The sequence below is a fragment of the Strix uralensis genome, chromosome 1 (assembly GCF_047716275.1).
Source record: "Strix uralensis isolate ZFMK-TIS-50842 chromosome 1, bStrUra1, whole genome shotgun sequence".
In the NCBI taxonomy this organism is placed as follows: Eukaryota; Metazoa; Chordata; class Aves; order Strigiformes; family Strigidae; genus Strix; species Strix uralensis.
Genome location: NC_133972.1, coordinates 49,230,924 through 49,244,727, shown reverse-complemented (window position 1 = coordinate 49,244,727; position 13,804 = coordinate 49,230,924). Strand labels below are relative to the sequence as shown.

Sequence of the window (13,804 nt, the reverse complement as noted above, 5' to 3'; positions counted from 1 at the left end):
TGTCTTCCAATATTACAAAAGATACTTTCAAATGTAAAAATATATAATTAATATATTTATAGTTAGGCTAAAGTTGATCAATTCTGCAGTTCTTGAGAAACAAGGATGCAGAAAAGAAATATTGCATATGGCATGAAATATTGCAGTTTTCTTTCTCATGTGCATGTGTTGACTGGCCTGTGAAATGAAATGCCTGGAAATCATTCAAGACAGACTGGATCTGAGAGGTCTTCCTCAACAAAAGCAGTAGTTTATCACAAGGTATACACCATCCATCACAATCTTTGCATATGAGGAAAAGCTAAATTCAAATAAAGCCATTAATTCAAATTCCAGTCTCCCAAATCATATTTCTCTCATTCACAACTTACCATCAGATTGTTTACAGAGAGATAAAAATGTTTCGTTGCAAGATGCTGTCTTCCAAAAACCATCCAAATCTAAATAGACACAGGCTGTGTTCTTATTTGGTTCTCCACTGGCCCAGTTATGATACCTGCTCCTCCTTCTATCTGACCATATGTAATGGCCACGAGTCTAAAAGCAAATGACAACAAAGATTATGTCACATACAAGAATTAGATTGAAAGAACATTAAGATTGCCCTTGAAGGTATGCAAAAATTAGGAAAAACCAGAATCACAGTTTCTCGCACAAAATTAATTCATCCTCTGTCATGAATACATAAGTCTGGTCCAGATTACCACTCTCCACAGCAGTTAGGGCAGTGGTCCTACAGATGTTTATTTAGAACACAATCTACGTTATTCAACTCACACCATCCATCTCATGCACTAAATGGGCAAAAGTTCTTGCGGTAACAAATGTGAATATACAGTTGAAGGTTTGATCAAAGGAGTCCACATATACACACAGATCAACTAAAGATTGCAGAGAAACTATTCTTACCATTCTTCTAACACAGGCTTCTCTATGTAATTAGAAAGCAAACAGAAAAAGCAGATGTTCCACTGGAGAGATGAATACTGATGACATTTTTCATGGGGCACGCACCACAGACCTCTGCCACCCATGCTAACAGGGCTTGTGATAGGTTTCTAGTTCTTGCAAGGACCAGCTACTAGAGATGAGCTAAGCGTGGGTTTTTTCAGTGAATTTCACCACTATTTGCAGAGGATGACCAATATTAGTCACATCCATGGCTCCTGTCACCCTGTCCTGTGCAGCCTAGACCCTTCTTCCTGCAATCTTTGGAGGCAGGCTCCCTTTTAGTTCTTTGTGCCAGTTCCTTTCCTGTCCTTTTTCCTTTGAAGTCCTTGACCGTGTTTCATCCCAGATTCCTGTGTAATCCTGGTTTTCCAGTGCCTGCTCTCACCGAAGTGCAGCTCCAGTTCCTCTCACGGCAGCACCTGTGGCCTCTCTCAGTCCTGTGCCTCACCAAGCCCTGGCTCTAACTCTTTCCTCTTGATTTCCTCACAACTCCAGTTCCACAAATATCCAACTACATCATCTTTTTTCATGCTCTTTTTACATGTCCCTAATAGATGCTTCCCCTCTCAGACCCTTCCAGTCTTTGCTGACTGAGTTTGATGACAGTTTTTCGCAAGGCACTGTCTTCAGCTCCAAAAGCCAGCCTAAGGTGTTCCCATTGCCAGAGGTGTGCTCCCACCTTTGTGCTGCACCTTGCCATTTCCCCTATTGCCCAGCACAAGATCTTGTAGTGCTAGGCTGTGAATTAAAACATAACTTAAAATAACCTCATGAAGAAATAACTATTTTTAACCCAAGCTGTTTCTGTGGTGTGCGCCACAATGTGTCTTTGCAAACAGCAATGCTCCCCCACATGAGTGTGTGGTAGACCATGGCGCAGGAAGTGGAAACTTCATAGCCTCTTTTACTGCTGAAACCACTGTCTAATGCAGCTATATCCTTGGTGGCCTTTGAAACGCGAGCTGTGGCAATTCTCACATTATGGCCAAACATATAGATGGGTAAAACCCCTGAAGTGGAGGGAAGTCAGGCACCTCAGCAAGGTTTTGATGCCTGCCACACATACACAGATCTAACCAATAGCACTCACATGGGAGAAAACAGTGACCACAGCAGTGGATCTTGTCAACATCTGAGCAAGAAATATGGCTGATTTCTGCCAGTCTAGGGTAGCAGTATAATTGTCACAAGCATTTGATGGACTCACTGTGTTGCTGTTAAGACCAATCCATACAGGCTCCCCATGCCTTAATATTTGTAACCACAGGTAAGATTCAACATAAGGATCCAAAACACTGGCGAGTTCTGCAAACTGATCTCTGCAGTTCTTCTGTGCTTCTTCCCAGCTCATTTTGTAGTTGATGACTGCATAGCGGTCATTGCCATAATTGTTAAAGCCAAACATTGGAATTATGGGTTGGGAGTTTTGCAGTCTGGGGTCTGCAACAACCAACCACACAAAAAGAAAAGTCAAATGTTTTATATTGGCTAGACATATAACACTGAGAGAAGATCTAGAGTACTGGGGTAGTCAAGTAATGAGGAGGGACTGGAATAACCAATTAAGATGTGTCCCAACTATCACTGCAATGATGAAAGCCATGTTTTCATGTTCTGTGACAAAATTGTCTAATTCCTGTCAGAATGACCTTTTAACATAAATATCTGTATCACCTCCAGGAACATGCCTTGTAAACTCTAGACATTCCCAGAGCATACTGTAATGATGTAGGGCATTAAAGGGAACAATTCCTCCACTTTTTCCATGATATATTAGCATTTGTTGTATTTCTGACAAGGAACAGGTTATGGTAAGCACAACATAAGCAAGCAGAGGGGTATAACTGCTGCTAATGAAATTGCCTGAGTAAGACTGTAAAGGAAATCAAGCAGGGCAGTTTTTCAAAATAAAGAAGTTTCAGTGCTTTTAAGTATAACAGTAGAATTTCAGTTTTGAAGAATTTACCCATATAAAGTACTGTTCTCTCTTACTCCCACCTGATGACACAAAATAGTAAAATACATGATGATCTGTAGCCTTTTTTTTTTTTTTTTTTATTTACTGGTCTAGTCCTTAAAATAGGAAAGGCTAAGAGCTTTTCTCCAAAAAATAAAATGGGTGCTCTTTTTTTTAAAATGTTCCATAGTGCATGTGATGCTGTCAGATTAATTTCAGTTAAAATAGGATTGAATATGGGAAAGTCACTTTTAACACCAGTTTGACATAACCGCAATAAATCAGCTGTACTAGAAAGTGGTGAAAGAAAACTCACCAGAATTTTTCTGGCATATGTAGCTTTTGCTTGTTTTACATTCTTGATCTTTCCATTTTCCTGCCTGTTCAATAGGGTTCTTCATCATAAAGACACAGTCATCCTACAGGGGAAATGAGATTAACAAGAAAAATGGGTATTGATAGGAAACATCCTTACTCCTGCTGGACATACAGACTTACTTATCATACACAGACACACAGAGATGAGTAATAGGAAGGTCATATATATGAACTCATACAAGCAGTGGTCAGGAGCAGTAATATGATAATAGCATTTACAACTCAGCCCTCGAAAAGTTTTTACTTGGATGATGGAGGGAGTTGCAAAACATAACATAGAGGCAAGAAGAATGACTGGGACTAGCTGTAAGTATATAATCTCTGTGCATGCATGTGTGTGTGTGTGTATGTGGATGGAAAAGACCTTGAAGATCATCTAGTCCAACCATTAACCTAACACCGACCTTTTCCTCCCACAGCATGAGAAGACGCTGCTTGGCTTTCTGAGGCAGAAGGCAGCTGCTCTCCCCACCTCATATCAGCCTAAACTTACGCTACCTCCAAACCCCCTGAGGGGCAGTAGTCCCAGGTCTTGGTTGCAAGTGAAGGAAGGTGTATGTGGAGCAACAACTTGTGTAGGGAAATGGGCATAGCCTTCTACAGAAAGCATATAGATGTGTGAAATGGGGAAGTCCTGGAGATCCCAAAACCCAGCTCTAGCTTGGATGGCAGCAGAGGTCAGACCTCACATAACTTTTCCCCATTTTAGCTGGGCTCAAACCAATTCTGTTATAAAAAAGAGAGAAACTTGGTACAGCTAGCACAGGAGTAGAAGAGTAGTACTATAAAGTACAGTATTCTACATTAGCCATTTTACAATCATTGAATAACATTCAGTTTTGTCTTGCAATTAAACACAAAATGGTATAGCAGTGCTGAAAGTTTCAAAGCATGAAGAAGAGATCTTTCAGAAAGAAGATTTGATAGAGGGAGAAGATAAAAATGAGAAAGGAAGATCTAGAGTCTCCTTCTTTTGAGGATTTTGTTCAATGCATTTATCTTAATAAATTCAGTGCCAAGAAATGTAAATATACACAGTTATCTGAGTATTTTTATCAATATTCAATATAATCCCAAAATTATACAGTTACTGCTATGCTATGGTTTATTTGAGTCTTCTGTTCAGTCATGGTAAAGTGAGGAAAATGTTCACTTGTCTGAGTTTTGCATAATGTTTCCAAAGTCTGTCCAGATTCGTAACAAAAAATTCATGACAAAACACAGAAGTTGAAAAAAAAGTGTGAAGGTAGATCTGTTACATGATTACTCTGTTTTCAAAAGCAACAAGATCACTAAAAATCTTCATAAAAGAAACTTTACGGAAAATACAGTGATAGCTACATACTTTCATCTACCAAAGTTATAATGTTTGAGTGATAACCAGAAATTAATGTTTACCTTACTATAATAACTTCGGGAACCTTTTGCCCAATTTGTGTAGTAAACTGGGCTTCCATCTGTCCATAAGAACGTGTGCTCCTGATTTATGTCATTCAGTCCGATCCAAGCATCAGTTGCGGCATTTTTTAAGAGGGACATGAGGAAAGCTGAAGGAAAAAAGACAAATTGTACAAGGAGGGAAACTGTATGCAGCTTTCCCCAACAGTGCAGACTCTAGAGTGCCTGGAAACAGGATGAGGAGTTTTGTTTTTCCTCTTTTTTATTAAGGTGGTAATCTTATGATAAAAATTTTTAAAAATAGATAGTCGTATGATGTCAAAGTCCAAAAAAGTATTTACAAACCCAAAGATGGGCAAATTTTGATACATAAAATTATTTTCAATTTTTTTTAAGGAATTTATGTATACATTCTTCTGTGTTGTTCATCATCTGAGGAAGCAGGGAAGATGTTTTAATGGTATTACAGAAATTAACATGAGCACACTAAACCTTGACACATAGAAAATGAGTCTACAGACTGTGCACTCCCTTTTCTTCTTTGGTAACTTCTTTGTTAACCAGACTTAATAATTTAATTTCTAAACAGGCATAACACAAATAAAACTACTTATTAACCAAGTATGTATGTACTGAAATCTCAGCTTTTTGGAAGGCAAGATGATGCTAGACTGACTTTCCACTGAAAGAATATCCTTCCTCTGCTATTGAAAAAAGTATAAACCACAAGCACTGTTGGAGTGAGCTAGGAGATGGTCCATGTGCAGCCCTCAGGACCTGAGGAACTACCTTTCCTGAGCAAACATGAGGCCTCACTAAAAAACTTGTAACATGCTGAGCAGCAAGACCAGCAGGATGCAGTCCAACAGAACAAGGGGAAGGGGAATGTGGGACTCCAGCACTGGAGCCTTCTGCTGCCTGAGGATGTGTTCTCCACTGAGACCCACAGCATTTGGCTCAGCAACTAGGTGCACAGCGATTTGGTTTAGATATTACTCCCTTTGTGTGTTATTTTTATACGTACGCTTAAAAAAATTAAAATATGGATATTTTATTATATGACAGGCCCCTTATATAAATCTTACTGTTTGAACAGTATAAATTCCTTCGTGTTGTATTTTAACCCCAAAGCTATGATTTTAAAAGTTAATTAAGGCACTAAAACCTATGCAAACATTTTTCCAAAAGCAAAATGTCTCATTCAAGATAAGTTTATATTAATATGGCATAAATAATAGCGTATATTGTAACATCTGTTTTAATCTGTTTATCAAGAATTACTTGATGGCTCATCCAGTATCAGAACATTGGTACTTTATACCTTGCGTTTCCTTTTTTGATATAGTAGCCAGGTTTCCTCCAAAATTAATACAATTGTTCCGTGCAGCATGCCATGTCAATGTATCATTTTCATTAAGGCCAAATACTTTGAAACACTGAAAAAGAGAAGCGTGCCAAATCTGTAACTGGATAATGTTTTAATTTCTGGTGAAAGCATCTCTGTAAGCAAAAAGGGAGATTAGCTGATTTAACAGGATTTTTAGTTTGCCTATAAATCTTTATGAAAGAAATATATACTAGAAACCTAGTATAAACCCCAATATTTTAGCATACCCTTAGAAGAAAGAATATGTCAGTCTAATGATTTCAGTAGAAATTATGTTAAAGCTTCTGAACACACTTCTAAGGTGTGACTTTGTGGGAGGAACGCCTAAGAAGACCTCAGAAAACAAACAAGGATAAGATACATTATTGAAGCTAAACATCTCAGCTTCTGTTGCCCTGTTTGTCAAACCAGGTTTGGTTCTCACAGGATAATCACAGAAAGAGAATAATTCTGACATTACAAAGAAAACCATGAATTTAACATTTCTTATAATATGATCTATGAGATTTAACCAAGGCATCATTAGACAACATTGTCAGAGTCAAGCAACCTAAATGTGTTCATTAAAGCAGGCAACAGAGAAGTTAATCTGGCAATTTGGGGTAAAAGTTGGGCAAAAGGGAGATAGCGCCATGATGGTCAGAAGTGATGTGTAAACACTTGGAGAGGAGTCAATAAAGGAGCCTTTGGAAGCTCCTCTTCCAAGAGGTGAGGAAGAGAGGGACATTTTAGCTAGAGAGAGCACCATGAAAGTGAACACTGAGGTTGTGACTCTTTTCCCCAGGACTGAGAGAGGGAAGGAAAGAGGAGACAGCAGCCAGCAGATTTCAAACAAAGGAGCTCTATCAAACTGAAATCATATTTTGGCTTAGCCAAAAGGAAAACAGACAGAGCTAGATGAAGCAAAGTAATCAAGGATTATCTTCATTGCTAGGTGTATTCTCAACAGTGTACTCTGTTGCCTTATAGCTTTTATAGTATAGTTGATGATGATCTATGAATTTTGAATACACACAGTCTCTTATCCTAAACTTTTGTCTTTTGAGAAGGCTAAGAGTGATCTTACATAATAGAGTGTGGTGAAGCTTGTAACTGGATTATTTAAAAACCTTAACAAGTGTTTGGTTACAGAAAAAAACTGATAAATTTGCTCAAGGAAAGGTGCCTTAGTGGCTTAAGAGCCAGTGCATAGTAGGCAAGGAATGAATTTGTGTTCAGGCAACCTGTGTCAACCAGCTAAGCTCAGCACAGTAAATGAGAACATACAACAGCTCCACACAAGGAAAGTTGCTCAGCCATCCTTGGAAACACAAAACACTAACAAAAAATATATGAAATTTTCTTCTTGTATGTCTCATGGCCTCCCTCATAACTGTTGTGATCCCAATGGAAGCTATAATGTCTATTTCAGGAATCGTATTTTTAGAGTCTTTAAATATACATAATCAGAACTTATTTTGGATAACTGAAAACCCTGCTACAGCTGAAAAACTGAATCCAAGATGGGGTTTATTCTGCTCTTTCTAAAATACAGTATACTGACATTTCATACTGCACCTTGTTATCAAAGAGGAGCCAGTCTTCTGCACATCCACCCTTTGGTGGTGGTGAAGTGGGAGCAACAGTTGGACGAACAGTACTGTTAAGCCTTTCACAGATGAATAACTCAACACTGCCACAGTTGAGATCATTCCATGTACCTGAAAGCAAATTAGAATAAAAGAAAAAAAAAAAGTGCAACTGAGACTGGGATGAAAAGTGTCCTTTCCTAAAGCAAATCTATCATAGGAAGTAGAACTAATTTCAATATTTGTATTTCTCTGCCCCAGGAATAATGAGTAATCTTTATGTATGTTCATTAGAAATATTCATGTTTCCAGCATAATTCAGAATATGAATATTTTGTCGGAGAACAGAAATATTTCAGTATTGCAAAACCACAGCATTGCCAAAAGGGAGTTTTAGTTCAAGTGCTTAATTCACCTCCTTAAGATCTGTAAGATCTCTAGGATCACTCTGCCTATATAAGGTACTGAGTCCTTGTTACCTTACTGCTTGAGCTTCTCACAGTCTTATAGTCTTCTGGGTATCTTTTCTCTCAATGGGAGTGTGATGTAAGAATATAACATTAATATCATCATCCCCATTTTATGGATCAGGAATAAATAAGAAAACAACATTAATTTCATTAACTTCAGACAGTTACAAGGTAATTATCTACAGCAGAGATAATCACACCTTATGTTTAATAGAGATATTGTCATAATTCAGTGAAGTTCAGGACATAATTCATCTTATCTTAAAGAAGATCTCCAAAACAGGACATAATATTTACTCCCCAAAAGTGTTTACTTCTTTCCATTGACCTCTAACAGAGCCTAGGAAGATTACCTCAGCTATTGATTTTGAGACTAGAACTTTTTAGAAGTAGAAGAGATTAACTGTTCCAAAGAAGACTAAGTGCTTGGCTAGTGTAAGCACAATTACTTCTCACGCTCTTTATTTGTATTTATTTTAATTAAAATAGTGTGTAACTTTGTTTAGTAATAATCAAAGCCATGCCAAAGCCCTAGATTTTTAGGCACTGCACAAATGATAACAGACAGCTGACATCCTCAGGAGGTAGTCATAAAATGGACAGAGGTTAGAGGAAAACCAATACTGATTTTATCTGCAGATGGTCTGATGCTTAACTGATTTGTTCACACTGAAATTTTCTGACAAAGCTAGGAATCAAAATGCAGATGTAATCTAATATATTAGCTACATAGAGTCCAATTTTTATAAAGAGTAAATGAAAGAAAAGAATACAATTTATTTTCCTGTTTTTTAAACACTCTTTCAAACATCAGCTTGCTCAGTATTGTAACTCACCCAGCCTTGCACATGCAGCCCTCCCAAGCCTATGCCACACTGTGCAGATTGTGTTGTGACAGCACCCACCTGTTTGGGTATACATGACCACACAGTTTTCATCATTATTTGCAAAATTGGGTTCATTTGGAGCCCAGGCAACATAGTTCACTGGAGTTCCATCCATCCACCTGAAAGAAGTAATTTGGGGGAATGATAACTCTTAGTTGAATTAGTTAAAATTTCTTTGTAAAGGATGTATTAGATCTTTCTATTGTAAGTTTCCTATATCCTACATTACAAACACATGTTCTCTGGTAAAAGAAAGCCAAGATCTTCCACCTGGGATTAGTAAAAAATATCTTTATATCTATCAACTACCTACTCTATTGACCTGGACCAGGTCTGAACTAATCATCAACTGGTAGTCCCAGCCCTTCTTGGTCTCTGAGCACTGAGAGCCTGCAGAAACACACTAGGGTAGCACTGAACATCTTTCTCTGGAGCACAGAAACAGAAACCTGAGCCTATTTCAGCAATTTTCTGCATCCAAAAGCAATAATATAAGAACTTGTAGGGTAAGAGAGAGCCTTGAACAACATATTGGGGACCACTTGGAACCATTTTGCTAAACAAAGGAAATCTTTATTATACAGTTATTGATTTCAGTTGTGCAACAATCATTTCCTACTTTGGTGATTCACAAATTTATTCTCAAAAAGTAGCCAAGAAAAGAGTGAAAAAAGCCTCAGTGGAAGGAGAAACGTCAAGTTGGGAATCTGCCAAGACTGAGAGCCTTCAGACAGCAGCTCCAGGGAAATTTAGTGTTTTTCCAGTTTCGGAGACTAAGCAACTATATGCATGTTTTTGCAAGTAAACTTCAAATAAGGAATTCAACAGGATGCCTAGCTGCTTCCACTTGCAAATCTTCTGAGCCAAATAGGAAAAAAACAGTACATAATAAACTGGGAGAAATAATATAAAGACAAATAGCGGGACTGTCATCCAGCAGGGAGGAGGATGAAACTAGTGAGGGAGCAAGGGAGAACTGGACAAACAGCAGTATTTTCTGAGCAGTGGATGTGATGTAGAAAGCAGGAGCTCCAGGAGATAAGACTCAGTGTCTGTGGCTTGTGGCCAAGACATCCTGAGGCAACAGAAGAAAGACTGAAATGAAGAGGCTGAGACTCATCTGACCAAGCTTCAAATCACAGGAGAAGGCACTAGTAAAAGAGGCAGGAGTGGAGAGGAGAAGAGTCCCACAGGAGAAATGTGTCTGTAACTCATCTAAGGCTCCAGAGGAGGTTTAGGACATTCCCAGAGCACTTTGTTTCCAAAGATATTTGTAGATGAGTAATGACTCCATGTAGTCTGAAGCTGTCCTGCCCTGAGCTCTGACAGTACAACCATCTGGAAATTACCTTCCAGACAAGGACTCTCCTTGATATTTCACATCTAAAAAAACACCATGATGTCTCTCACTGCAGGTTTGTAGGGTTCTTTGATCATCTGAATATTCAGTAATGTCTGCAAGTACCATCTGGAACACTCCTGAGACCTCTAACCAGTTTTATGTTTCATCTAACAAGGAAAAGGGGATGGCACCACACCGACTGTGAGTGAACATCTCAACGTCACAATGCAAAAGCAGAGTATAGAGCCAAAAGAAAGGGAAATAGATAGCCATGACAAATATTCACATTATGAGTCTGACAAACTTAATTTGATTTTACTTACCGGAATGTCTTGTCAAGGCTCACACTTAAGCCAATATAAAAGTTATTTCCCCAGTCTTTATAGAAAGTCTAAAACACAAAAAAAATAAGAATCTTAATGAGCTGTAAGAAAACACTGTAATTTCCAGTATTTACTTTTTTTTAAAAAAAAAAAAGCAGAATGGAATGAAAAATAAATGGAGCAAAAGCTATGTTAAGAAGATAAGAATGACCTCTTAAGCAGGCTATAAAATAGAGCAATACTTTTAAGAGATTTAGGAAAACATATTGAGAATTTGCTGAAAGGCTACAAGTAAATGGTGGGGTTTAATGCTTAGTCATGTGGAGGAAAGGATGGAATCATATTTGATTTTAATATTATAAACCTATTTCTAAAAGAGTATATCATCATCAGGTTATTCTTTTCCTATTAGAAAATATTCTGGTTTAAATCTTTTTCTGAAAATCTGAAATCTGTTTTGACAAAAAAATAGAAAAAGCTTTTCCTGAATTCTATGAAAAGAATGAGTTGGAAAACAAAACATACTCAATAACCGTAGCTTTCAGATAAACAGAGCAAGGTTTTTGAAAGTTACACCCTGAGAGTGTTCTTGAAAAGAAGCTGAGGATTTGTCTACGTGTAACAATCTATGAAAATAATGATTATGGTAAAGCTCTAAGTGGATAAGCCCATGAAAGATGGCACTGATTTTTTTTATGATGGGGACCACTTTCTAATATTTCACAAGCCAGCTGAAACAGATGGCTCAGTGCAGGACAGAGCAGAGCATTTTTGAAGTAAAACATGGTTCTTACATATTTCCAAAGAAAATTTTTTTCACTTTCATTCTCAATGACAGCAAGATCACCACCATTCTTCTTACAAAAGTCCCTGGCTTTTTCCACAGGCATTGGTTCCTTGCTGAAGTAGTACTCCTTATGATTATATATTATCCAGTCATCTTCACTAACAATATATTCATAATCTGCAAGGTAAGACATTAAGCAGTCTGTAATAGAAATTAACATCATTATCTGTTAATTTATTTCTGTTATTGGAAGTACAAGACTTACTGAATGTGGAAGTAGGCTCCGGTTTCAGTGATGCTCCTGCAATGTAAATCAATATCTGAGTATATTACATTTCTCAGGCATTTCTCAACTAAATATATTTATACAGTTGTTAACATATTAATTCCAAGTAATAAAATTAATCTTAAGTGTTACTCAGTATACTTATTTTTGTCACAGAATTTCTCAGAATATCTGAAAAAAAGGTGTTACACTCAACAAAATACCATGTTAGAAGTGATCACAAGTTAAGCTTACAGAAACTATGCCCACCTTTAGGCTGCTGTATTTCACTTCCTCAACATGCTGTATATACATTCCACACTTACACATGTATCTCATGGATGAATTAATAGTTTTCAACTGTTTTTATTCAAATTAAAATGTATTAGGTATTTCATTGTGCTTGATGGCACAGCTGGCTCTAATATGCTCAGATAGTGTGATCTGACCTGGAAAGGATGTTCTTTTCTGACTCTAAAAGTTGCTCAAGGAAGAAAGTTATCTTACCTTTTTTTATTTGGCAAATATAGTCCTGCATATGTTCACAAAATAAATCATTCCAGTTCATATTATTGTAGCCACTAAACACGCCACATTTTTCATTTCCATCATAATTGTTTGGTTCTCCATTTGCCCATTTTTCAAAATTTACCTATAGTGGAAACACAGTTTTGTTACTGTTTTCCTTTTAAAGTGAAACAATTGTCTTATATCATCCTGTTAAAGAAGAATGTACTTCATTTGATTTCATGGTCTGTCTCGTGCTTTGATGCCAGACCTTGTAAGGAGAATGGCATGACCCTTGCACAGCATGATTCATCTGTGTATTTATAAGCCACATTAGTAAGACAAGAAGTTGTTGCCCTCTTTGTTATCAGGAGAGATGAAGTTCTCATGTCAAGTTGTAGAAAGAAGTATCTAAGTACTGTCCTCTGACCACTGTGTCGGTTATCCTGCTCTGATGTTTCAACCTGAGACAATCCATCAGTGCTGCCATATGGACTTGGGCCTTGCAGATCTTGATCTACTTAAGATGGCAAGGGCAACAAAACGTAGCTTGTGTAGACATACAAAATTATTTCTAACAGTAAATGACAAATGGGAATATAGAGATTAACACAAGCAGATTTGCTTAGATCAAGAGAGATATTCCATCACCTTGGTGTTATTTCATTACTCTAAATGTTATACCATTATCTATAACTACAAATTATAAAAAGATAAAAACTAATTCCTGGAGTGGAATTGGGTAGTAAAGACTTAAGGTCACTTGTGGCTTGTATAGGAGGAGCTGTGAGAGCTGTCTGTCAAGATATAAATGGAACATTAGACAAAAAGCTGGAACAATAAATTATTTACTCACTGGTGAGCCATCACTCCATATAAATCCACTGTCAGAGTCTAAGGCACTTAACCCCATCCAGTAAGATAAATGAAGATAATCTCTGTTTCTGAAGATCACAAATATAGACCATCAGACAGTGTGAAATAGAGAAGGAGAATGTATATCATTACATTATTCTCAGTGTTTTGATGCTTGAAGTGTCATTTCAAGAGACAGTCATATAAAGTCATCATTCAATTGTCATGTGGGGAAAAACACCCTGGCACTGCATGTGGCAGGGAGCAGTGAAACACAGAGCTTCATGGGAAAGATCACAGGTGTCATGAGTCCACAAATACTGAGTTAAATGAAAATACATTTTAAGGTCTTGGTTCCACCAAGTAGTTTAGTGTGCTGGGTTTGTGTGGCAGAGTTTTTGGTAGCGGAGAAGGGGGCTACAGTGGTGATCCCTGCGAGAAGCTTCTCTAAGCTCCCTCAGCTCCAAATCAGACCCAACTCTGGCCAAGGCCTAGCCACTTAACAATGGTGGTTGCACCTCTGCGATGATGTATTTAAGAAGTGGAACCTGAGAGGAGGAGTTGTGGGAGTTGTGAGGAGGAGTTGCAAGGAGGACACCTATGCAAACACCAAGGTCAGTGGAAGGAAGGAGGAGTGAGAGGTGCACCAATGCTGAGACCCCCCGTGTATTCTGTGGTGAGACGGCAGCACCCCCACCACCACCCATGGAGGTCACCACAGGAGCAGAG

The 13,804-nt window shown here is 37.9% G+C and overlaps 1 protein-coding gene across 2 annotated transcripts in view; it reads right to left on the bottom strand.

Annotated features, from left to right (window-relative positions):
• LOC141942369 (macrophage mannose receptor 1-like) overlaps positions 1 to 13,804 on the bottom strand; it is a 33,087-nt gene that overhangs the window by 6,969 nt on the left and 12,314 nt on the right. For both annotated transcript variants that reach the window (XM_074865428.1, XM_074865438.1), the window contains 12 exons: positions 13,077 to 13,164; positions 12,221 to 12,365; positions 11,714 to 11,749; positions 11,456 to 11,625; positions 10,662 to 10,729; positions 9,015 to 9,115; positions 7,629 to 7,771; positions 6,006 to 6,120; positions 4,685 to 4,833; positions 3,225 to 3,327; positions 2,159 to 2,391; positions 372 to 537 (listed from right to left, as the gene is read on the bottom strand). In XM_074865428.1, coding sequence (XP_074721529.1) covers positions 372 to 537; positions 2,159 to 2,391; positions 3,225 to 3,327; positions 4,685 to 4,833; positions 6,006 to 6,120; positions 7,629 to 7,771; positions 9,015 to 9,115; positions 10,662 to 10,729; positions 11,456 to 11,625; positions 11,714 to 11,749; positions 12,221 to 12,365; positions 13,077 to 13,164 — 1,517 coding nt within the window. The remainder of the gene's footprint in view (positions 1 to 371; positions 538 to 2,158; positions 2,392 to 3,224; positions 3,328 to 4,684; positions 4,834 to 6,005; positions 6,121 to 7,628; positions 7,772 to 9,014; positions 9,116 to 10,661; positions 10,730 to 11,455; positions 11,626 to 11,713; positions 11,750 to 12,220; positions 12,366 to 13,076; positions 13,165 to 13,804) is intronic.